At 53.0% G+C, this 21,829-nt stretch overlaps 11 protein-coding genes across 11 annotated transcripts; 7 read left to right on the forward strand and 4 right to left on the reverse strand.

Annotated features, from left to right (window-relative positions):
* Positions 1 to 609: 609 nt before the first annotated feature.
* On the reverse strand, positions 610 to 2,435 carry P152DRAFT_79628 (PLC-like phosphodiesterase). Its single transcript, XM_033683251.1, has 2 exons — positions 1,153 to 2,435; positions 610 to 1,103 (listed from the first exon to the last, which is right to left on the reverse strand). The coding sequence occupies exons 1-2, from the start codon at positions 2,249 to 2,251 to the stop codon at positions 895 to 897; spliced, it is 1,308 nt and encodes a 435-aa protein (XP_033532761.1). The 5' UTR covers positions 2,252 to 2,435; the 3' UTR covers positions 610 to 894.
* A 508-nt stretch (positions 2,436 to 2,943) lies between these two features.
* On the forward strand, positions 2,944 to 4,212 carry P152DRAFT_80164 (uncharacterized protein). The gene is made up of 2 exons (XM_033683255.1): positions 2,944 to 3,578; positions 3,637 to 4,212. The coding sequence occupies exons 1-2, from the start codon at positions 3,068 to 3,070 to the stop codon at positions 4,125 to 4,127; spliced, it is 1,002 nt and encodes a 333-aa protein (XP_033532762.1). The 5' UTR covers positions 2,944 to 3,067; the 3' UTR covers positions 4,128 to 4,212.
* Positions 4,213 to 4,521: 309 nt separating this feature from the next.
* On the forward strand, positions 4,522 to 6,303 carry P152DRAFT_460006 (uncharacterized protein). Its single transcript, XM_033679806.1, has 5 exons — positions 4,522 to 5,037; positions 5,091 to 5,150; positions 5,203 to 5,368; positions 5,421 to 5,844; positions 5,900 to 6,303. Exons 1-5 carry the CDS (start codon positions 4,709 to 4,711, stop codon positions 6,016 to 6,018), a joined length of 1,098 nt encoding a protein of 365 aa, XP_033532763.1. The 5' UTR covers positions 4,522 to 4,708; the 3' UTR covers positions 6,019 to 6,303.
* A 336-nt stretch (positions 6,304 to 6,639) lies between these two features.
* On the reverse strand, positions 6,640 to 7,169 carry P152DRAFT_400074 (uncharacterized protein; the record flags this gene model as incomplete). Its single annotated transcript, XM_033676550.1, has 2 exons — positions 6,640 to 6,788; positions 6,887 to 7,169. 2 exons carry the CDS (start codon positions 7,167 to 7,169, stop codon positions 6,640 to 6,642), a joined length of 432 nt encoding a protein of 143 aa, XP_033532764.1.
* A 256-nt stretch (positions 7,170 to 7,425) lies between these two features.
* On the forward strand, positions 7,426 to 10,393 carry P152DRAFT_483441 (uncharacterized protein). Its single transcript, XM_033681943.1, has 4 exons — positions 7,426 to 7,602; positions 7,664 to 7,703; positions 7,756 to 8,705; positions 8,755 to 10,393. Exons 1-4 carry the CDS (start codon positions 7,554 to 7,556, stop codon positions 10,071 to 10,073), a joined length of 2,358 nt encoding a protein of 785 aa, XP_033532765.1. The 5' UTR covers positions 7,426 to 7,553; the 3' UTR covers positions 10,074 to 10,393.
* Positions 10,394 to 11,171: 778 nt separating this feature from the next.
* Positions 11,172 to 12,373, forward strand: P152DRAFT_400142 (cytochrome c peroxidase Ccp1; the record flags this gene model as incomplete). The annotated part of the gene is made up of 3 exons (XM_033676555.1): positions 11,172 to 11,545; positions 11,601 to 11,722; positions 11,781 to 12,373. The coding sequence occupies 3 exons, from the start codon at positions 11,172 to 11,174 to the stop codon at positions 12,371 to 12,373; spliced, it is 1,089 nt and encodes a 362-aa protein (XP_033532766.1).
* Positions 12,374 to 13,188: 815 nt separating this feature from the next.
* On the reverse strand, positions 13,189 to 14,768 carry P152DRAFT_467481 (uncharacterized protein; the record flags this gene model as incomplete). The annotated part of the gene is made up of 4 exons (XM_033680769.1): positions 13,189 to 13,430; positions 13,489 to 13,719; positions 13,791 to 13,945; positions 14,656 to 14,768. 4 exons carry the CDS (start codon positions 14,766 to 14,768, stop codon positions 13,189 to 13,191), a joined length of 741 nt encoding a protein of 246 aa, XP_033532767.1.
* Positions 14,769 to 16,012: 1,244 nt separating this feature from the next.
* P152DRAFT_460010 (uncharacterized protein) lies at positions 16,013 to 17,012 on the forward strand. Its single transcript, XM_033679807.1, has one exon. The coding sequence runs from the start codon at positions 16,047 to 16,049 to the stop codon at positions 16,788 to 16,790; it is 744 nt and encodes a 247-aa protein (XP_033532768.1). The 5' UTR covers positions 16,013 to 16,046; the 3' UTR covers positions 16,791 to 17,012.
* Positions 16,913 to 18,592, reverse strand: P152DRAFT_460011 (uncharacterized protein). The gene is made up of 3 exons (XM_033679808.1): positions 18,466 to 18,592; positions 17,719 to 18,415; positions 16,913 to 17,668 (listed from the first exon to the last, which is right to left on the reverse strand). The coding sequence occupies exons 1-3, from the start codon at positions 18,497 to 18,499 to the stop codon at positions 17,020 to 17,022; spliced, it is 1,380 nt and encodes a 459-aa protein (XP_033532769.1). The 5' UTR covers positions 18,500 to 18,592; the 3' UTR covers positions 16,913 to 17,019.
* Positions 18,593 to 18,636: 44 nt separating this feature from the next.
* P152DRAFT_80324 (uncharacterized protein) lies at positions 18,637 to 19,728 on the forward strand. Its single transcript, XM_033683258.1, has 5 exons — positions 18,637 to 18,865; positions 18,912 to 19,009; positions 19,060 to 19,168; positions 19,253 to 19,352; positions 19,434 to 19,728. Exons 1-5 carry the CDS (start codon positions 18,779 to 18,781, stop codon positions 19,589 to 19,591), a joined length of 552 nt encoding a protein of 183 aa, XP_033532770.1. The 5' UTR covers positions 18,637 to 18,778; the 3' UTR covers positions 19,592 to 19,728.
* An 812-nt stretch (positions 19,729 to 20,540) lies between these two features.
* P152DRAFT_80313 (uncharacterized protein) lies at positions 20,541 to 21,809 on the forward strand. Its single transcript, XM_033683256.1, has 3 exons — positions 20,541 to 20,804; positions 20,853 to 21,522; positions 21,575 to 21,809. The coding sequence occupies exons 1-3, from the start codon at positions 20,655 to 20,657 to the stop codon at positions 21,595 to 21,597; spliced, it is 843 nt and encodes a 280-aa protein (XP_033532771.1). The 5' UTR covers positions 20,541 to 20,654; the 3' UTR covers positions 21,598 to 21,809.
* The last annotated feature ends 20 nt before the right edge of the window (positions 21,810 to 21,829 follow it).

Raw genomic sequence — 21,829 nt, forward strand, 5'->3', positions numbered from 1 at the left:
GTAGCGCTTAGAGAATTTGACGAATAGGGTTTCCCGAAATATGATGTCAGTCAAAAGTCCAACCGTCCAACACGAGATTGCTGACTGTCAGCACCATATGTATATTTTAAAACAGCTTGTTCCTTCGCTTCTCAGATTTTCAGCCACCAGAAACCAAGAGGGTTGGTCAATAGACACCATGAATGCTACACACCGTACATACCATGGCGGATACGCCTTGCTGGTATGCCTTGTGATATGTGGACGTGCTCTCCTATCCTCATCGGTTCTAGTCTCACTGTGTCAGGACGGGATGTCGCGATCAGACAGCATCGTAGGATCATAGCCGATGAATCAGTCCCACTTACGCTCCTGAAGTTTCAATTGGATAAATCCGGTTAAAAATAAAGAGCAAAACTCAGTGACATGAGACGTCGGGGACGAGCCATCAACAACCGCATGACCCTCACGGGAAAGAAAAGCGGAAAACTAAATGGGTCGATATGTACGAGGTACGTAGGAGGCGGCCGCTATGAGCTTGAAGGTCACCATATATAGCACCCGAACTCGTCCTTATCACTGCGCTAAGCCCGGACTTTGGGGAGGAATACCGCACTGAATCTGCTGCTCGTCTGATTAAACAGGTGAGATTATAAGGCGGGAAGAGTGACGGTACAGGTTCGTGATAGTTTAGGATGGCGGATGGGCATCGATTTGTGATGGACTCAGTCCTACTAGATAGACGATTATACACTGCTAACCACCAACTAGGGATCCAGTCTTGCCATGATGAATAGTCCACGGGATTCCGAGGAACCGAGGTACGCTCGTCGGTATTCCAAACATTTCACAAGAACTCCTTGCTGTCCTAAGGGAAAAGAATCTAGAACGCGGTTGAACAACCAAACATAGCGCTCAGTGGGTCAATATCAATATAGAGGCTACTGGCAGGATGAGGTGCAACCACGACTTCATCGCAACCCTCGAACCAGGCGATGTGCCTTGTCCACAGCATGTGCGATTATACTTGACGTTGTTTAATTGAGCGGCGACCTCGAACACCGAGCCGTTTCCGATGTTGTAATGGTCAACGAGCAAAAAGTTTGGAGGTCGTCCCCAGTCGCCTGTTCCTTGTCAGCGATTGTCTCTACAATGCTTGAAACTGCCACTTACTGATGCATGTGTTGGCCATCAGCCCCAAGCTTCCATTACCGTCCACAGAATTCGTCTGGTTGATCGAGGCTGTGTTGGGAATCAAAAGGTCCACTCCCATAACGCCGACCTCAATGTTGAGGTTATGATTCGCAATATACATCCTCGACAGCGCTTGTTCTCTGCTGAGGTCAGGAGGCCGCTCTTGCGTGCATGGAAAGTTGACATCAGTAGGGCTGAATGGAGTCTCCCAAATCTGACTAAACTCATCCAGAATATATGGAACCTCCTCTTGGTCGGCCTTGTAATCGAGGAAAAACACAACCCGTTTCTGCCGTAGTATCATTTCGCTGAGGGTTGGCCACCTTTCAACACTCATCGGAATCTCAGGCGGGACATAGAGGTTTGGAGTGATACCACTGTTCTGGATGGGTGCAGTGAAGTTGCCGACTTCGACGAGATTGGCGTTGCCCAGGATAATTGTGAGGACGTCGTATGGATGCTGCCGAACCCATCCAGCTACTGTTTTCAAGTAGTCTTCTAGCGTGCCGACATTGAGCATATCGCAGCTGGAATGGCATAGATACATGGTATCATTCACCGAATGTACCTGTCCTTGAAGCATTCGGACTCCATCGTTGAGTTGGTCGATCACTCCGAGATACTGATTCGATGCCGCATTTCCTTGTCGTGAAAACGGGGAGTTATGCGCCGCAACCTCTGTTATGTTCGAATACCTCCGGGTACAGAACTCAAGATAATTGTTACACGGTTGTGTGTTTATCGGCTGTGCCGATGTCGTTGTCTGTGTGGCATTTCGCGTTGAGTTTCCCCCAATGAGGGTAACCTCCTGTGTCGTCGCCGATGAACCTGACGTTTCTGTCACATTTAAGAGCGTGGGTACTGGCTCTGATTGCCCGCTGCCGAATGTTCCGGTTGTTGAGATCGTTCGCGTACCCGTGTACGAAATGTATGAGGCTTCGGTGCCCGTTGGGACTTCATCCGGTACTATTGAATTAAGGATCGTGCCTGAGAGGACATAAGTTGATCCACTGGATTCAAGCTGCGCATAGGCAGGTAGGAAGAGAAGGCTAATGAGAGATGGAATGGAGGGTTTCATCCTTCCGACCTATCCCCAAAGACAACTACACGGGATGGACAAAGAGCTATGAGAGAAGGGAGTAGTCCATTAAGTGAGAGAGAATGAATCGAAAATATTTGGAAAAATCGACGATGTCCGCAACGAACCAATCCTCGAGAAACGCCGATCGTAGGGGAGAAAGTGGGTATATAAGGATGTTGTGGAGATCACTTATTCAAAGGATCCATCGATCTTCACCGAGCATGGCAAAAGCGGACATCGACCAGTACGCAATTTGAACAGCAAAATTCGACAGATGAATAGGGAATGACAAGAACTTGGCGAGAACTGTAATACTGTAATATCGGCAATGAGCCAAAAAATCTTTGAAACTCGAATAAAAAGTAAATGTTCTTGTCTATCAAAACAGACCAGAGTAAAACTGCGAACGCACCGACACGTCGATCCCCAAAATTGGTTTGGAGTTTCTGTTCAACAATGACGACATGGTTCGGACAACACACATCCAAGACCCATAACAACCACAACGATGTGCTGCCTATCTTAAGGGATAATTATGGAGCAATATTCGAGGTAAATATGTGATTTGACGAGATTTCTTTGTTCTTCAGCATCGTCCAGTCCACACGTCGTGTTTCGCCCTCAACTGGACGGGTACATGGATTATATGCGGACCTGGATACGACGCTCAGCTGGAAGTTTTCCGGGATATTGTTCCATTCTGAGGATTTGAAGTGTTCCTTTCCTTCCCTTTTGACGGTTTCGTATATTCAGAGTGAACCGTTGTCAGGATACACAACACAGGCGGTTCAGACAGCGCTGTCCAATATCAACATGGTTTCCTTACCCTTCAAAACCTTTCGAATATCAAGGACCAGCGCCAATGGTGCAGTTCCTGGAGACTCAGTTAGAGACGCTGATGGTCGGACGACCAACAAGGAAGAGAAAGGATTACCAAACGGTGGTCGCGTTTCAAAGACCCAGATCAAAAGAGCAACCCAGACACGGAAGACTTTCGGTCTCATCTCATCCTTCTGCCTCCTGATATCGTTCATTTTCCTTATCATCGTCAACATTGGTAGCATACGACCATCGGGTGCCTTGGCGGACATCTATTTTCTAAGAATCGACCTCTCGAATATCGTTCCGCAATCAATCCCAAATGCAGTGCTTCTCAACTCCATTGCGCAGACGTTGGGTCTTCACGACTATTACCAGACCGGTCTCTGGAACTTCTGCGAAGGTTATGTCAACCAGGGGATATCTGCGTGTTCGAAGCCGCACTCGTTCTATTGGTTCAACCCCGTTGAGATATTGCTGGATGAACTGCTTGCTGGCGCTTCAGGTGAGTTTGCACTGCGAGGTAATGCGTTGGTGACAACGAATACTCACAATCGAATCAGTTGCACTCCCGGCGGACATTCTCGACGTCCTTGACATCCTCAACCTTGCCTCAAATTGGATGTTTGCCTTGTTCCTCTTCGGAACAGTGGTCACCTTCGTCATGATCTTCTTGGTCCCTCTTACCGTCTACTCACGATGGGTATCCCTCGTTATTGGAACGTTAACTGTTATCTCCATGGTAGCGGTGGTCGTTGCTTCCGTCGTTGCAACGGTGATGTTCATCATCTTCAGAAATTCGATCACTCAGGTGGCTGAATTGAATATTGACGCGGAAATTGGGAAGAAAATGTTCGCATTGATGTGGATCGCAAGCGCGTTTTCGGTTATCGCGGCTCTCATTCAGATGGGACTTTGCTGCTGTTGTGCAAGTCGGCGAGACGTCAAGACAGGAAGGAAGAGAGGCAACGAAAAAGCATATTCCTCCACTTTGGCGGTGTCAGAGTCTCAGGGACGGAAGAGAGGCTTTTTCGGACGGAGGAAGAATGCGTAGATGAGTTTCATCGTGTGGTCTGGTAGGATTCGGCTGTTCCTATGTGCAGATATGTGAAACGGCAGTGGATTTTGACAACCCGCAGTTGGGCACGTCTTCCAGCTGGTACTATCAGGAGTACTGCGTATCGCAAGACAATAGAAGCTTCGAATTAGAACGAAACCGGACTTCACACGACACTTGTAATAATATGCTTCTGCCACGAACTGAAGCAGAGGTTGAGGAAGGGGTCATGAACTCGGGTTATACACCCATGGTCACGTGCAGACGTGTCATTCACGTGTCAAAATAATAATGCCTTAGTGCCTGAGGCATATATTCAGGGTATCCTGATTGACCAGCTTCCTTAATAAATAAATAATAGCTGATGCCACCCAGCATTTCCCAATTTTCCACGACTTCATCACTCATCATCGCGACATCCACCTTTAATGCGAATTCGATCACTTAACGCTACCTAAGTCTTTCAGGTTTCGACAGAAAAGTTGCCCAATTATTTATTGACGCGAGGCACAATGACGGGGCAAGCTGAAGGTGCTGCAACTACAGTCCGGCGGACGAGTGGGCCTCGAAAGCGGACGATGCCCAAAGGAGGTGAGACTCCAGTGTTCGCCCGACCAGTTGAGACGGAACCACCCCGTCACAAGAACAATCAGGACTCGGAAAAGAGACTGAGCTCAGCAATTGACTCGGATTGCTTCGAGGTGGATGCGTTTGGGAATACCGTTGACCAGCCTGCTAAGCTCCAGGCACCGTCGGCCGGGGGCAGTTCGCGCAAGAGAAAGGTACTAGGCAGCATTACCAATGATGGTCTCGGCAACAGATTAGATGGGTCTGCAATTCAGAAGCCCAATAAGAGAACTAAGAAGCAAAATGTTGAGGTTCCGGGCAAGGAGAAGCGTCTGAGGAAGTAAGCCTTTCATTCTTTAGTCATTGCTGAATAGTCATTGACCATTTATCTAGGTACCGAGATCATGCTCCTTCATCGTTCCACGATATCTATTTCCGTGCTAGATCCCAGAGGTAAATGCTCCAATGAACCAGAAATTGATCGTCCCGCTGATAAGCTACGAAGATTCTATGTGCTCTCAAGGAAACGAGGCGGAACTGAGGAGTGTCCGAAGGAAGAAGTTGAATTGACTGGCTCCACGGGCAATATTTACACTGTGGAGATCAAGCCTCGACCTACGTGCAGTTGCCCACATGCTATCAAAGGGAAGCAATGCAAGCACATGGTCTACGTAAGCTGATAGCAGTGCTCTCCTGATGATTAGAGAGCTGACATACGGCCAGGTCCTCCATAAAGTGCTCAATGCGCGTTATGAATACGTCTATCAGCTCGCTCTTCTCTCTTCCGAACTCCGAGAGATCTTCGCTCGTGCGCCTCGTATCGAGACCGAGAACACTTCAACCCAGGGGACGGACGGGAAGCGCAAGACTATCGAAGGTGACTGTCCCATCTGCTTCACAGAGTTCGAAGAGAACAAGGAAACCATCGTCTACTGCAAAGCTGCGTGTGGCCAGAACATTCACAAGGAATGTTTCGAGACCTGGGCTTCTGCCCGGCGAAAAAGCCATGATGAGGTGACCTGCCCATTCTGCCGCAGTACCTGGGAGGGCGATCAAGACATGGTCACAAAGATCAAGAAGTCGGGAGGAAGGAATGAGGAAGGTTATGTCAATGTTGCCGATCAACTTGGCATCTCTGGCCAGCGAGGTATGTTCTGCTTGCGCTTATGACGTGTTACATATGCTTATGACGGAATGTCCAGACTACAGCACTTACAACCCATTCTGGGTTAACCGACAACGTCAAGCGGGTGCCAACGTGGGAGATTGGGACTTTGGCTTCGTACGTGAGCCCTATTTCAACCGCTCTGGATACGATTGAGGCTTCGTGTTCATGGGACGCATGAAGCTCATGGCCATCAAACGAATTCATCGCCGCTCTGTCTTCGAGTTTGAAAGGAAATTCGGACAGCGCCTGATTCACAGAAATCGCTCGTTATAAGGAGGGCTAATTGCATACTTCCAAGGGGCAGCAGCCACAGACGGCATCAGTACGGCAAGCATATTTATACTGTCATTTACAGACCCCTTCAATCCACTCATAGCTGCAGTAATTACTGGCTGCCTCAGCATCCTGCATCTGATATGTAGTACGCAGCAATGACAACAATTTCGCCGACGTTCTAACCATATCCATGGTCCTACTAGTGATTCTTCTGCTCAACGGCATTGAATGCCCCTTGTTTCGCCAGAAACTCCACCATTCATGCACCCGGTACTGAGTTATGCATGAACAGTTGCCCAGCCGATGTCTTCAATGACCTCTTGCCCATGACCTGCCGTCTCTCATGGGCCATGCTGATAACACTGATATGCGGTCTCTCTTTGCCACAATGTGTCGCTTCAACCATATGTTCACTCCCCTTGCAACATCCGCGAAGTGCCTACTGACGGCACATTTCCTCTTTTTTCGCTCAATAGCCTGGAGCTTCGCCAGCAGAACTCAATCACCAGATCCCTGCTGTGATTCCAATGCTGCAGCCTGGTCAACTGGTATCCGTACCAGCGTCTGTGGCAGCGGCGGTCCCGCATCGACTTTCGTCTCCTCTGCCACCACTTCGTCTTCCGCACCTTTCGGCTTTGGTATTTTCGCTATTGATCTAGGATTAGCTCTCTTGCCCATATACTTAAAGACTAACTCTAGGACAGCTGTGCAAACTAGGAGAATATCAAGGAGAATGAGCACGCACTCGACGCCAAACTTATTGCCCTCAACACATTCCCCCAATTACTCAACACCGCCGCGACCGCCTCCGTCCCATCGGTCAGGGTGCTGAGCTTATCTTCCAGCGTCTCCATCTGGTCCGCCAACGCGCCGCTGAGATCCTGCAGCTCCTTCAGGCTTGCTAATTCGGCTTTCTTCTCGTTGATCCGCGCGAGGAGGAGCGGGGATTGGCCGGATGCGGAGGATGAGGCGTTGGCGGCGGAGGAGGAACGGAGGTGGGAGGGGAGGGGACGGTGGGGGAAGGACATCGTGATGGGTTGAGGATGGAACGGAGAGGTCTGGTCGGTTAAAGCGAGGAAATCAACTATTGAATGACGGATTGGATTATACTCCACTCGTGTTGAATGAAAGGTGGTCGAGAGATAGAGGGATGAATCGCATGTAGACCCCTGTCCATCGAGACTGCACATCTGGTCGCTCTGACGCGCCGTGACTGTTTACACCTGCAACTTTTGTTATCACCACAAGACAAGACCTCGAATGTAGTCTACAAAATCAAACTCGCACCATTAAGCCTGCCAGCGTCATGCTTGACGACCTTGAATGGTCGAATCGCATTTGAGCCCCGAACACGAATTGATTTACAACGACTATACATCCTTATCACCGAATACAACGCTCACCAGCCCTCCATGGCGCGATTAAACGACCCGCCTGCTCCAGCGGAGTCAGTAGAGAGCCGTGAGTGACATTATACGGTTGCGCTCCGGCAAGGACAAGTGCGCTGATATTCTTCATACAGTCAAAAAACGATTCATTCGCCAAAACCGCGAACTAGCCAAGTGAGTCCAGATAACCCGCCTAGAGCGCTCCAAGTGTCTAACCCATTCCCAGAACTAACTCCACCCAATCCATCCGCATCCGCAATCTCGAATCCGAAACCTCGCGCCTCCTCACCGAGAACCTATCCCTCCGCTCCCAGATCGCGCACTTAGAAACCACCGTCTCCGACCTCCAATCCACTACCGCCGCCACGGCTCTCCACACCACCCGCTCCCTCCTCGAATCCAAACTCTCCGAACTCTCCAGCCTAATCTGCACGCTCGGGCAGCCGGACCACACACGTCCTGCGCGCCGACGCTCCTCATACAAACCGCTCGCCGAGAAACCCAGCCCCACCGCGCGGCAGCAATGGCGCGAAGAAACGCAGATGCCAACGATCGTCGAGGGAAAGTATTTTCCGCGGTGGACGATGGATGCGGGTGAGATGCTGGCGCTACAGGAGCAAGAGCTGGAGAACGAGCGACAGCAGCAGCTGCAAGTGAACTTCTTGGCGGAGGGGAGCAGTCAGGATAGTCCGGACCTGGGGCCGCCGCCGGTCGCGCATTTTGATGAGGTGGGGCCGATTGGGTTTGATCCGGGGCGGGAGGCTACGGCAGGGGTGGACGGTGCCGGGGATGAAGAGGAGGTGAAGTTGGCGACGGGAGCATTGGGTGTGAATCTAGAGACGAGGAGGCGGAGGAGGGAGAGTGGGAAGATCGATGTGAGGAGGTTGACGGTGTTCCTGGAGAAAGAGTCGGGAGACGGAGAAATAGGGGAGAGACGGAAGGAAGGCGATGCGAGTGGCGCGGTACAGCAAGTGGCGAGGCCCGGGAAAAGAAAGTTTGGATCTGGGGATAGTGAGACGGGTTTGAAGACGAATAACGCCTCGCATCCAACACCATCGCAGGACGAGTTCCGTTTCAACAGGAAGTCTCAGGCAGATACTCCTGCAGCGCCAGAGAACAGGGAGATTGACAGCAACGAAGACCTCGCTGTACCGCTCCGACGGGTTTTGAAGAACAGTAAGTCACCCAACGTATTACTCGGAAACCAAATGCTAATCAGCAGCAGAATCCACCAACGACGACATCATCAACTCTCCAAAGAAACTCCGTGGTTCCATCCTCGAAGGCAAACCTACATCCAACCCAACCGTTCCCACCCTCACCACTCGCAAACCCGCCCTCTCTGCGCGCGAAACCGCCGCGCGCTCCCGCCTCACCCCTAAATCGCGCGATCCCCCCTCCCTCCCCGCCCGCCGATCCCGCGCCCCCGACCCGTCCCAACTCGTCATTCCCGAACCCATCCCGCTCCCCACGACACAACCCCAGCCCTCCCCGGCCGTCACCCGCATCGATCCACCAACTACCCTCTCCGCACCCCTCCACTCCACCGAAAAATCCCTCGACCCCCTCCCACCGAAAACCCCCTTCCTCCCCTCCGACCTCCTATCCCCCCTAACCGACACCAGCGACCCCTCCGCCCGCGACACGCCTCCGCCCGGCGACCTCGGGTTCTCCTCCGCGAGCCGCCCCAGCCGACGTGCGCGCCCGCAGGTGAACTACGCGGAACCAAGCTTAAACAAGAAGATGCGACGGGCAGGAGAGAAAGTCGACGCGGTGGCAGCGGGGGCCAATGGGTTGCGGGACTCGAGCGCGAGCGAGAGCGAGCGGAGGTCAGTGTCGACGGAGTCGGAGCGGAAGGAGCGGAAGGTGTGCGTGAAGTGGGAGGACGAGGTGGATGAGGGATGGAGAGATTTTCCGGACGTGACGGATGCGGATGGGGGGAAGACGAAGCTGGAGAAGCTCGCGGAGGCGGAGGCGCAAGCGGCGGTGGAGGCGGTCGAGCAGGCGACGGCGGAGTGCCGGGCGGGGAGTCCGTTGGGTCGGAAAACGGCGCCGACGCGGGGTAAGGAGCCAGGGGCGGCGAAGATGGAGGACGGGAAGCCGTTGACGACGGTAGCTGCGGTGGTGAATGCGGCGCGGAAACGGCGGGAGCAGGCGGCTGGTGGCAGAGGGAGTGGCGGCACGCGGCCGAGATCATCGCGGTTCCACTACCCGGTCGCGAGCACCAAGTCCGACGAGACAAATGAGAGAGAGAAAGATCCGCTCGCGGTATTCGAGTTCACCGACTCGTCAAGCCCGCCGCGGCCGTTAGGCGCACCCGCTGCCACGCCTGGAATCCAACCGAGTGGCTCCTCGAAAGGGCGAGTGAGTCGGCGGCATAGTTCCATGGCCGGCCTGTCCAACGACGCGACGAAGGGCGGGCGATCCGAGCCGAGTCGAGCACCCAGTAGTCGGACGACGAGAGAACGACCATCCAGCCGGACGGCGATGAATGATGACGACGGGGGGAAGATCTCGACCCGGAGACGGAGTATGCTGTTATGATGAAGAAGAGCAGCTTTTTCTTTTTCGATGTAGCGTTCGGTTTATTATCTATCTTGGGGGGTTCACATCGTTGGATAGGGAATTGTGGATATCTTTTACTCTTTTAGAGGATGTGAATGGTGTTGACTTGTGAAAAATTCATGAACTTGGGTGGTATACTTTATCTGTACCCGAGAAGAAACATCATCCAGGCTCTACTCGATGTTTCTTGGTCGTTCATGGCTCGGGAACTGGCAGGTCAATGGTACATGGTGGCTTCCCCGGGCTCCAATCGTTCTCGTCCGGCATTATTCCAGCCTTCTATAGGTCTAGACTTTCATAAAATCCTACAGGAGCCAGAACCAGACGCTGGAGATCTGGGACACAGCAGACGTAATCTACAGTAAGACATCCACATTCCAGCCCGATTCCAGGGTTCAAGTGCGGAGAACCCAGCCATGGTGGACGCACATGACGAATGAGCAGCGACCAGCCACAGTTCGGATGTTCAACCGAGCAGAGCCTCTGATGATCATCAGTGATTACCCTTGGCAACTGTTCTACTACATCTTCATATTTCGGACCTCCTGAGGTTGATTGTTGGTGATAGGTGGGTGGGAGAGTTTGGAGGCGAATGAATTTCTAGGCGATGTTGCTTACTCAATGGCCGTCTGGCTTACATGATGGAAATGGTCTAGAATGTCACGTGAAATGGAGATTTCGTGCGAAAAACTGGAGCGGAGTGGATCCGACGCCGTTTTGGCCGAGAATCTTCCAGCTGGTCCAGTAATCTGGTTGCTGATATAATTGTTGTCTTTTCCCCAATTGCCTCTGATCTGCTTTCTCTTTCACTTATTTCATTCCTTCAGTCACTGTCGGTCATTCCTTGTGTCTTAGCAACTGCTTTATCTCAGCAGCTGTTGTCAGTAATTCCTCATTTAATCTCTCCCTGCTCAGCGAGATCACCCGAGCATCACATCATCCATCGGTCCGGAGAAGCCAATCACAAGCTCCCGAAATAAACATCACCAACTAGCTCCTCCTTATCGAGGCCTCTCTCCCCTTTATCATATTTCCCTCCCTAAATCACCTCACTCTCACCTCACCTCACCCTTCACAATGGCATCAATCGCTCGATCCGTTGCCCGCACCTCCACCCGTGCCGCCCGGCCCCTCGCCTCCCGCTATGCCGCCCAGAACGCCCGCTCGTCCTTCCGACGCGGCTATGCGGACAGCGCCGCGCCCCCACCCAAATCAGGCGGCTCCGGCCTAATCTGGGGCGCTGGACTGGCCGCGCTCCTCGGCGGCGGTGGATACTACTATTACACCACGCAGGGGACAGCCGAGCAGCAACAGAAGGAGTTCAAGCCGACGTTCGAGGACTATCAGAAGGTGTACGATGCGGTGGCGAAGAAGCTTGAGGACGAGGATGAGTATGATGATGGGAGTTATGGCCCGGTGCTGTTGCGGTTGGGATGGCACGCGAGTGGCACGTAAGTTTAGATATCGACGCCAATTGAGTGTGATGATGCTGACTTCAATGATTAGATATGACAAGGAAACTGGCACCGGTGGCTCCAATGGCGCTACCATGCGTTTCTCCCCTGAAAGGGACCACGGCGCAAACGCAGGCTTGAAGGCTGCCCAAGATTTCCTAGAGCCCATCCACCGTACGTCTATATCCCTCTTAACCAGCACGTCTGTGAATTCATTCACTAACACCTCCAGAACAATTCCCCTGGATCACCTACTCCGACCTCTGGACTCTCTCCGCCGTCTGCGCTATCCAAGAAATGCAAGGCCCTGTCATCCCCTGGCGCCCCGGCCGCGCCGACCGCGACGTCTCCTACTGCACCCCGGACGGCCGCCTCCCCGACGCCTCCCAAGGCGCCAACCACATCCGCGCCATCTTCGGCCGTATGGGCTTCGACGACCGCGAGATGGTCGCGCTGTCGGGTGCGCACGCCCTCGGCCGCACGCACACCGACCGCAGCGGCTACGACGGGCCATGGACGTTCTCCCCGACCATCCTGACCAACGACTTCTTCAAGCTGCTGTTGGATGAGAAGTGGGCGTGGCGGAAGTGGGATGGGCCGAAGCAGTTTCAGGACGTGAAGACGAAGAGCTTGATGATGTTGCCGACGGACATGGTGCTGGTGCAGGATAAGAAGTTCAAGCCGTGGGTGGAGAAGTACGCGAAGGATAACGAGCTGTTCTTTAAGGATTTCTCGGACGCGGTGACGAAGTTGTTCGAGTTGGGCGTACCGTTCGAGGTGAAGGAGGAGGATCGCTTCCGGTTCAAGCCGAACACCGGCCTATAAGATGTTGAAGCACTCTGCGAAAAGATTCATATTGGATGAGGACAAGACGATGATTCCCATAAATAGACGGTCATGAGCTCGGATTAGACCAGCCCGACGCCACACTCAAGAACGTTCGACTAACGTTGAGCTTTTTCTCTTTCTTCATTCCGAACTTCGACGATTCCAATCGTCTTTCCCCAGTTCGCGGCTTCAGACCTTTCACAAGGTGCTGTATTTTGTTGTAACATAGTTCTTTGGAATGAAATCAGTCCCAAAATATGTTGTTCATCTTTGCTACAGTGCCTGTCGACTGAGATGCTTTTATCGACCCTGATTTCGAGAAAGGCAAAACCAAACCCCTTGACCTACACCCCTAGGGGATACATGTGAAAAAATGGTTTCTCTTCTTCTGCCCTTGCGTTCATATTTCGCTGGTCGTTTTGGAACTTGGGTCCGCACACCGCTTACCTAGAGCGTACACCAAGGAACAGGCAATCAAGCTACTGTCTTCACTGCGACCCCTGAGCGGGCGTTTAGGTCTCATATCCGGACCCATCAGGACAGCGGTGTGCCACTCGACTACTGGAAAATGTAGGTATTAGTTGCGTGTCATCTCATTGGACGGTATTAACTCTACTAATATATTGTCCATCACGGACGTGTCCCGGTTCCGTTACTATACAGGTTCAACCAGTTACTCCATGCGCCTAACATGCTCTGAGCTAGATAGTAACTTTACATTTCCATCATCTTCCATTCATCCAACTGCACAACGCCATCGCCCTATCTCAAGCCCCGGCACCAATTCATGTCCTCTCCTGACCCCCTACCCCTCATGGCATCTCCGCATACACCGTATCCCCCTCCTTAGGCGGCTCCAAATAGTCCGGCGGGATATCCACCGGCAGCTGCCTCGCCTGCGCATACTCTCTTACGTCATCGAAGTTCCGACACATATGCCGCGTGTTGAAATCGACATACGCGCGCGGCGCGGTCTGGTTCCACCACACTTGACCCAGCACGCCCAAGTCAACGGTGCACATGAGTTGTTGGCGGAGGATGTCGAGGCAGTGGGCTTGGGGGGGTTAGCGGGCTGTTGGAATGGTGGAAAGGGGGTGGTTGGTGAGACGCACAGACGTGGACCCGGACGATGTGGTCGTCGTTCAGGAAGGCGCCTTTGCCTTGCGCTTTGTAGTAGTCATAGTTGTAATATAGCGACTGTCGGAGGAGATTCAAGCAGTGTAGTTGATGCAGACCCTCGACGTTCGCGACGTAGCCTCCACCGTACTTCTTGGCCACCTTCACTTGGTCTGGTTGCAGCCCGGATGCGGCCGCTTCGGATTCTGGGACGACGAGACTGCGATCTAGGAGAGCTGTGTTAGTATCCAATGTCCTCGGTAAGTTTGAGGGTTAGGAGGGAAGGAGGGGAAAGTACAGTTAACCCCGAGCGAGTTCCAAGCCGCATCGACCTCCGGGCTCGCATTTTGTCGGTAGATGTTCTCTTTCATCAGTGAGCCGTTGAAGCGGATTAATGAATAGCGGATGCCAACATCCTTCACAACCTGGGCTATTTGACCGTTAGGAACCTCTCTTCGTGTAGAGACCGTACGGAGGGGAAGTCAGGGCTCGTGCTCACAATATTGGGACACATATCGTGTCGCGAAATCAGCCGGATTGAACGCCCATTGACTCCCTGCCCAGGCACCTATCAAGCCGATGACTGCGTACGAGACGAGTACAAGTGGTGCGACGAAATATCTGGCTCTACCATCTTTGATCCATCGCCGTCTCCGGTGTCGCGGTGCCTCTTTCTCCAACGACGGGTTCAGAAGGGCTTCCTCTGCCTCGTAGCTATCTCGTGAAGAGAGCTCGCTGAATTTCGGGGACGATTGCCCGAGGAAAGTGTCCGGCATTTTGGTTTCCTAGCTCTTTACTCTGAATAGAGTCGCCAAAGATCTCTAGCAACCGCTGTCCGACAAGTTGAGAATCACAAACGCAGCTGGTTCAATGGAAACAGAAGATTTTGATCCGATCTTGATTCACAGCAGTAAAGGGAAACGAAGCAATCTTTTCTGTCGTGAAAGACATGAACTCTCCAAACCACAAAGAAATCCTCTCAAAGCCACGGTATGTCGGTGAGCTGTATGCACAGCCTTACAAGAGCTCACTCGGGTAATCGCATTGCTAAAGTTGGCACTTACTATTGCTTAGAAGCCGGCTCAGCCGGGTTATGCTTGTGGGGTGCATGAAGCCATGAAGGATGTGGTGGGAACCTCTGCATGATCCGCTAAGTGGCTGACAGGATCAATGTCGCCATCGTGATCGGAATTGGTTGCCATCGTCCCGGATTATTCGGGAAGGCCAACTGGTGAGATTCATCCACAACATTGGATTTGTCAATGTGGATAAACATAGTATTGGAGACCATCGATAGGATCATTGAGAGACCTCCGTGTCCTATCATTGCTTGTACGAATAGGCCGCTAACAAAGTCCATTCCGGGGTTAGACGGAGGAATCGATACTCAGCTTGAAGTCTACCCTGGCATAGGATCTGCATCGTAAGGCTAGATCGGGGGAATTATTGCTGCACGTTATTATTAGCAGTTCCCATAACGGTGTGGATGGTCGTATTTGATGATTGATCAGATGGACGTTGGAGAAGTGGAGTTGAAGTAAGATCGCGCACAGACGGGGCAAGAGCGTGGCATTGCTTTAATCCTGGTTCCTGCATCGGGGCTAACCTCATTGGGAATTCGTCCTATGATGTGGGCGTCATTCCATTCATCGCCATACCTAGACCGATGGAAGCTTTCTGGACAAGCAGGTAGTTACTTCCATGCAGACCTTTAGCGGTCTTGATCTGGGGCATGTGAATCGAAGCCGTTTCGATGGGAATTTGGAGAGTCCGATATGCACCGTAAACTGACTGATCTGTACCACGAGGAATGCTACACTGCCGCAAACGTCCACCTACCATGGCAGATGATGGAAACATTGTTAATGATCTATTGGCAACCTGCATATAGATCATCGTTCAGCTACATTCGGTACAGGTATCTTCTTTTCTCTATTTTTGCCTTTGATATGCACGATCCTGCAGTCACGCAATCCAACGATCCGCCTTTCTCTCGCCAATGGCAAGACTCAGCATTTCACCCAGCTACAATGCATCAGCATGCATTTGTCAATGGATTGAACTCCCGAGGCGATGCAAGCTCACAGCGATCCGAAATCATCCACGATGCCCATGAAAGCGGGGATCTCTCGTACGCCTATACCACAACTAGGAAGGTGACATGGCTGCGGCAAGCGAATATGGATTGAAACCGAATACACCTCCATGTTGAGATGGACTTGCATGGATCTATCAATAGGACACGACAGTGATTAGCGCAGAGGGCACACTGAGGTGACTGATGGATGGACGCTTCGTCCGAGTCTCAGGATCCGACGAAGATCGACGATGCTGACGGATAGATTCTGACCGCTGTGTTGGAATCCGTCAGAATATCTACACAGCCGCTAAGTATTACGCCTGAACAATTGAATAAAGCAACGGGGTGGGGGTTACCTATTGTCCTCTCTGCTATAATAACCACCCCGTCCCAGTCAGTCTTCATCTCGACCATCATCTTCCCCTCCCCTTCACTGACACCTTCAAGACCCAAACCACCTCCAAGAACTCCAACATGCTTACCCGTAACTTCCTCGCCCTCCTCGCCGCCGCCGGCGGCGTCCTCACCGCCCCAGTAGTCGACTCCCGCTCCCCCGACCCTGCCGCCGCCCCAGAACCCGCCCCCGTCGCCGACCCAACAGACAAACCCGCCGACTACGGCGACTATGGCCAATACGGCAAATACGGCACCTACGGCTCCTATCCCCCTCCAGGCAGCTACGAGAAATACGACCCCCCTCCAGGCGGCTACGCAGACTACGGTGCCTACCGCCGCTCTATCCGCGCTCCGATCCGCCGACGTGATGACTACGGCAACTACGGCGACTACGGCCGCTACGGAGACTACGGCTCGTATCCTCCTCCTGGCAGCTATGACAAATACGACCCCCCTCCCGGCGGCTACGCGAACTACGGCACCTATCGCCGCTCGGTCCCCGCGCCGGTCGTGAAGCGGGACGACTACGGCAACTACGGTGATTACGGCGGGTACGGCGACTATGGCTACTATCCTCCTCCGGGCGGGTACGAGAAGTATGAACCTTCTCCGGGTGGATACGCGGACTACGGCGCCTATCGCCGCTCGGTCCCGGCGCCGGTCGTGAAGCGGGACGACTACGGCAACTATGGTGATTACGGCGGGTACGGCGACTATGGCTACTATCCTCCTCCGGGCGGGTACGACAAGTATGATCCTCCTCCAGGTGGATATGCGGACTACGGGAGTTACAAGCGGGAAGCGGAGGCGGCGGAGAACTGAGGTACTGACTTGGGGGGCAACCTGAGCGGGCAGTGGTGGATTTATTGAGAAGGGTGAGATGCGAGATTAGACATGGTGAACGTGACGGAATGACGGGGAAGTAATCGACGAAATGGGTTGATGACATGATGATATGGCGCTCCTTAGCATAAGCATGTAGAATTGAGATTTAGGAAATAATATGGATTTAGAATGAGATCAATCCAAAACTATCAACAGTGGCAATACCCTAGGCAGCAAGGACTTTCTCGGACTGAGAAACCCGCTTCTTCTTCCCCTTCTTCGTGGCATTTCGCACCGCGGTGGTGACCGGATCATCCGCGACTTTCGGTGCCTCAATCGCTGCAGGCTTCTCCGCCTCTTTCTCCTCTGCCACCTTTTCCTCCGCCACTTTCCCCTCCGCCTTGCCCTCCTCTTCCTTCTCTACCTTTCGAATCGGGAGTTCATCAACGCTCTTCAACTTCGGAGCTTCGAACGTATACCCCAACTTCTCCGCCTCCACCCTCTTCTTCTCACGCCGCTCCTCCTCCCGCTTGATACGCCGCTCCCACTGCTCGCGTGTCACCGTCGCTTCCAACTTCTTCCGCTCCAGCGTCGCGCGTGGCACGACCTTGAACCGCTTGTTCGCGCCCTTCCAGAGGTCCTTGTGGACCTGGTCCTTGGGCACGAAGCGCACCTTGAGGATGTGGCCGAAGAGCAGGTAGTTGTTCATGGTCTTGGCGACGATCTCGGCGACGTCGGCGGAGTGGAATTGCAAGAAGGCGTAGTGCTTGGAGTGGCCGGTCTTTTTGTTGCGGGCCATGCGGAGTTTGTTGATGGTGCCGAATTGGGAGAAGTAGGCGTGCATCTGCGGCGGGTAGAATCCGTGCGGAATGCGGCTGGGTAGGGTTAGTTTACATCCATACTACAACCACAGTGGAGAGCTTACCCTATATAAATGGTCCCGGGCTCCTCGTTCCCATTGCTCTTCTTGGCCGACAACTTCTTGAGATCCTCGGAGGTCGGCACCCTGGGTACATCCTCGATGCCACCAATCTGCTCGTCCTCTTCGTCCTCGTCCGAGCTGGAGAATCCGGCAAGTAAAGCGGCCGTCTGATCCTCGATTTCGTTATCATCATCGGATGGGAGAGCAACCTCTTCCTCCTCGGCTTCTGGCTCTGGTTCAGGTTCGGCCTTCTTCGCGCGTTTCGCCGGCTTCGGTTGAGCCTTGGTTTCCACCTTGGTTGCCGCCTTGGTTTCCGCCTTGGGTGCCGCCTTGGTTTCCACCTTGGTTTCCACCTTGGTTTCCACCTTGGTCGCCGCCTTAGTTGCCGCCTTCTTTACCGGCTTCTTCTGTTCAACCGCCTTCTCTTTTGGTGCAGGTGCGCTCTTCTCAGGTTCCTTTGGCTCATCATCCCGTGAGAGGTCCGGTTTTGTCATCATCACGCTCTCGTCGTCCGAGTCCCCCATGTAGTCGCTCGCGCGCTTTCGAGAGCGGGTAGTCGGGCCTTTCGGCTTACCGGCGCCATTGGTTGAAGGAGATGCATTGTTCTTCCCTTTTGGCTGGGGTTTATTTGGCGTTGTTTTCGTAGGAGCCTTCACATCGCTCTTTGCACGTTTCGTTGGCGGTGGAGCGGAGCCAATGCCTGGGACAATTGAGCGATATGTACTTGAATGGAGCTTGAGACGGACTTACTCTTTCGCTTTTTAGAGGAATTTGCTTTATCCATGTTGAAACCTTGGTTGGACTTGGATGTGTCGAGTATCCTGTATCGCAGTGGAAGTTCTCAGTAGATGTTGGATGGTTGGAAATTCAAAGGGTCGCCAAAATTTTCGAATCCTGCAACAGAGACGTCGGATCCCTGCAAGCTTGAATTGTTTGTGCTTTGAAGCCTGAGGCAGCAACTTCCGTCTGGATCCAGTCCAGATTTAGTCCTTGATCACGAGTCCAACCATCCAAGCGGTCAACAGAGTTCAACATTCGAAAACAGGCATAAATCATTGTCGAGATGACTTCGATAGATTTAGCAAACGACGATACCTGGGATGATACAGAATTGCAGCGAAGTTGGAACTCCGCTTTCGCCGAATATCAGGCAAGTTTCCCGTCCCCATCACTAGATGGTTCTAACAGCGTCGCAGAAATACCATAGCATAGCTGCTAAGGGCGATGACTCAGAAGAGATTCTCAAGGAGTATGATTTGAAAGAAATGCAAGAGAGGTTGCAGGCTCTTCAAGGGTACTAAACCCGTACTCTTCAATGTCAAAGCCAAGGTTGACGAGAATCAGAAATGAGGATAAGGTCTCGGAATCGGACCAGCCGCTGAATGAAATGCCTGTTAAAGCTGAGGAAGAGGAAATGGTGGCATCTGGACAACGAGATGCTCAAGTTGAACATGTATGAGGACCCCTGCCTCATTGTCCTTATCCTGAATCCGTCCGACAACCCAGAGCTAGAAATGCATAGCTAACCTTTGTTTAGGTGAACGGAACCACAGGACAACCTGATACTTTCACGTTGAAGGATGCAACAGCGGCCACGAACTCGGTAGGACCAGCGAGCGGTACAATGAGTCTTCCTAGTAAGTACAACTCCGCCCTGTCATACGTCCCTTAGCTCAAGGGAAAGGGCAACATGTTCCAGAGATCTAACTATGTCACAGATATCTCCGACCAAAATGTGAAACAGATGCTTATGTCTTGGTACTGGGCAGGCTACTACACAGGTCTGTACGAGGGACAGCAGCAGGCGTCTAAAGCAGGCGAGTTGAAGCAATCAGACGCCCCTGGTGCAGACCAAGGTCCTACGAACGGTGGGTGAGACGAACAGCGGCAGGCTCTTGGAGAGCCGATTAAATCTTCTATTACGGAGCTACGGTGTTCGCACGGCGATCAACGGAATGCTCCGCGGTGCTCAGATGCAGGGACGAGTTGAGACAGACGGCGGTTCCCTACGAACTGAGCAACAGCGTTGTCACACTAAGGTATCTCATCATGAGGAAATCAATTCCTGGACAAGCGCCATGGAAGGGAACGACGCGTAAGTGGGCATGGCGAAGCAACGACCCTACAAAGGATATGCAGTCGTTCAGGGATGGGGGAGGAGTGCGGTGCGGCTCTGCCCTGCGCGAATAGTACCAAACCGACAGGATATCAGCCATCCGCTCCTTCAATAGCAGCTCGAACATCAATAATAATCAAATCTCGCGCCAATATGCTAATTCAACAGGTGACGGCCACCGTTTATTTTTGCTGTCACTCCTTGGCGGTGCTGGGCGAAGATGGCGCATGCGCGACGAGCTCTGCGACGCACTTGAGACACTTCATCCCGCATCCCCAAACTCTTCCCACACAACAACTGTGAGAGCCACCCTCATCCGCCCCATCCTCGCGCGCGCTGAACAGGACGGCTGCCCATGAAAATCGATGTAGAATTCAAGGAATGTATCTCGGAAAAAGTCAATCCGAGCAGCGACAACGCCATGTTTCGTGATGGAGCCCCTTCGAACCGGCCCCTTCGACAGGAGGCCAATTTCAATGCTGAATTTAAGTCACCGCGTTTCCAATCTTGAGATGTTTTTGTCGTCTCGTTTTCCTCATCGTCTTCGTTGTCGTATTCCATAATCGTCTCTTTTCCAGTTTCTGCCGTTCGCATTTTTCCATTCTCCTTGGGCCGGCCCTCACTACGTGTCGTTCGATCATTCAATTCTACATCCAGCAACGGACATTAATCGATACCCTATCTCACGCATACCACAAGTTCGAAAGATACCCGCAGAGCGGCATCGTCGATCGTTTTCAATTCGTTGTATCTCTACTATTCCTACGCAAATCGAGGTTTCCAACCCATTCTACCATATCCCATCCCGAAACCGATAGCCAGAATGAAGAGCATCTCCATCCTCGCCAGCCTGGTTGCGGTGGCCGCTGCCGGCAACCATCATAAACCGCCAGCAAACCCTCATGCTGCAGCATATCCCGCCGCGAACCCCCCGCCTGCGCAAGCCGCAGCAGCTCAGGGGAATGTCCACACCGTATGCTACCCAACTCCCTATTCAACATAAAAGTACTGACATGATAAGATCGTCGTCGGCGGCACCAAACCCCCCGCCGACCCTGCCGGCACCCCCACCCCTAACCTCGCCTTCACTCCCCCATCTATTCAAGCCGCCCCGGGAGACATCGTGCGCTTCGAATTCCTCCAAACCAACCACACCGTCACCCAATCCACCTTCGCGCAGCCTTGCGCCCCCATGCCCGGCGGCAAGGACTCCGGGTTCCTCCCCAACCCCGACGGCACCACTCCTGGACCTACCTTCGACTTCACCGTCGCCTCCACCGACGCCGTCTGGATGTTCTGCGCCCAGGGACCCCACTGCTCCAAGGGCATGGTCTTCGCCATCAACGCGGCTGCTACCGGAGAGAAGACCTTCGAGGCATATAAGGCGCTCGCTCTGGGGAGCGCCAACGGCACAGGGCAGGCGGCGGGCGGGCAGGCGACGGGCGGGCTGTTGGCAGGGACGCCAGCGCCGGCGCAGTCGAGTACGGTGACGTTGGTGGCGACGAGCGTTGCGGTGGCAGATCCGGGAGCGGCGACGGGAGCAGCGACGGGAGCGGCGGCGGCGCCGAGTGGTTCTGTGGCGCAGGGCCAGGGAACAACGCCAGGGGGCCAGCCGTGTGCATGCAGTTGTTTGTGTGGGGTGAATTCGTTTCCGCCGGAGGTTGGGCAGGGGATGTTTGGTGGGTTTTTGGGTAAGTGGTGATGGTGATGGTCGGTATACAAGGAAATACTGACTCGGTATAGGTCAATTGCCATCGACTCCTTGAGGTTGCGTGGAGGCTCTCAGTGCTTGCGCTGCATTGCTCGCTGGTGAAAGGAGGCTGCGTTGGCAGTGATGGATGTCTAGCCGGTTCCGTTGGTGGTATCTAGACGGCTCTTATTTTCTTGTACGCTTCAATAATATCCTGCATGAGGCGCTGTTCAGGGTTATGCATCAGAAGGTTTGCAGATTTTCCGGGGTTTCGAAAACCTAGATCATAGTTTGTAGAAACAAATGGC

The sequence above is a fragment of the Eremomyces bilateralis genome (genome assembly GCF_010015585.1).
Source record: "Eremomyces bilateralis CBS 781.70 unplaced genomic scaffold P152scaffold_15, whole genome shotgun sequence".
Taxonomy (NCBI): Eukaryota; Fungi; Ascomycota; class Dothideomycetes; order Eremomycetales; family Eremomycetaceae; genus Eremomyces; species Eremomyces bilateralis.

Coding starts and splice junctions, on each gene's coding strand:
- P152DRAFT_79628 (XM_033683251.1), bottom strand. CDS start 2,251: ATGAAACCCTCCATTCCATCTCTCATTAGCCTTCTCTTCCTACCTGCC. Junction 1,104..1,152: donor GATGGCCAACACATGCATCA/GTAAGTGGCAGT, acceptor GACAAGGAACAG/GCGACTGGGGACGACCTCCA.
- P152DRAFT_80164 (XM_033683255.1), top strand. CDS start 3,068: ATGGTTTCCTTACCCTTCAAAACCTTTCGAATATCAAGGACCAGCGCC. Junction 3,579..3,636: donor ACTGCTTGCTGGCGCTTCAG/GTGAGTTTGCAC, acceptor CAATCGAATCAG/TTGCACTCCCGGCGGACATT.
- P152DRAFT_460006 (XM_033679806.1), top strand. CDS start 4,709: ATGCCCAAAGGAGGTGAGACTCCAGTGTTCGCCCGACCAGTTGAGACG. Junction 5,369..5,420: donor AATGCAAGCACATGGTCTAC/GTAAGCTGATAG, acceptor ACATACGGCCAG/GTCCTCCATAAAGTGCTCAA. Junction 5,845..5,899: donor TGGCATCTCTGGCCAGCGAG/GTATGTTCTGCT, acceptor CGGAATGTCCAG/ACTACAGCACTTACAACCCA.
- P152DRAFT_483441 (XM_033681943.1), top strand. CDS start 7,554: ATGGCGCGATTAAACGACCCGCCTGCTCCAGCGGAGTCAGTAGAGAGC. Junction 7,603..7,663: donor AGCGGAGTCAGTAGAGAGCC/GTGAGTGACATT, acceptor TTCTTCATACAG/TCAAAAAACGATTCATTCGC. Junction 7,704..7,755: donor CAAAACCGCGAACTAGCCAA/GTGAGTCCAGAT, acceptor ACCCATTCCCAG/AACTAACTCCACCCAATCCA.
- P152DRAFT_460010 (XM_033679807.1), top strand. CDS start 16,047: ATGCTTACCCGTAACTTCCTCGCCCTCCTCGCCGCCGCCGGCGGCGTC.
- P152DRAFT_460011 (XM_033679808.1), bottom strand. CDS start 18,499: ATGGATAAAGCAAATTCCTCTAAAAAGCGAAAGA. Junction 18,416..18,465: donor TTCCTCTAAAAAGCGAAAGA/GTAAGTCCGTCT, acceptor CAATTGTCCCAG/GCATTGGCTCCGCTCCACCG. Junction 17,669..17,718: donor CCCGGGACCATTTATATAGG/GTAAGCTCTCCA, acceptor AACCCTACCCAG/CCGCATTCCGCACGGATTCT.
- P152DRAFT_80324 (XM_033683258.1), top strand. CDS start 18,779: ATGACTTCGATAGATTTAGCAAACGACGATACCTGGGATGATACAGAA. Junction 19,010..19,059: donor AGGTTGCAGGCTCTTCAAGG/GTACTAAACCCG, acceptor GACGAGAATCAG/AAATGAGGATAAGGTCTCGG. Junction 19,169..19,252: donor GAGATGCTCAAGTTGAACAT/GTATGAGGACCC, acceptor ACCTTTGTTTAG/GTGAACGGAACCACAGGACA.
- P152DRAFT_80313 (XM_033683256.1), top strand. CDS start 20,655: ATGAAGAGCATCTCCATCCTCGCCAGCCTGGTTGCGGTGGCCGCTGCC. Junction 20,805..20,852: donor CTCAGGGGAATGTCCACACC/GTATGCTACCCA, acceptor TGACATGATAAG/ATCGTCGTCGGCGGCACCAA. Junction 21,523..21,574: donor GATGTTTGGTGGGTTTTTGG/GTAAGTGGTGAT, acceptor GACTCGGTATAG/GTCAATTGCCATCGACTCCT.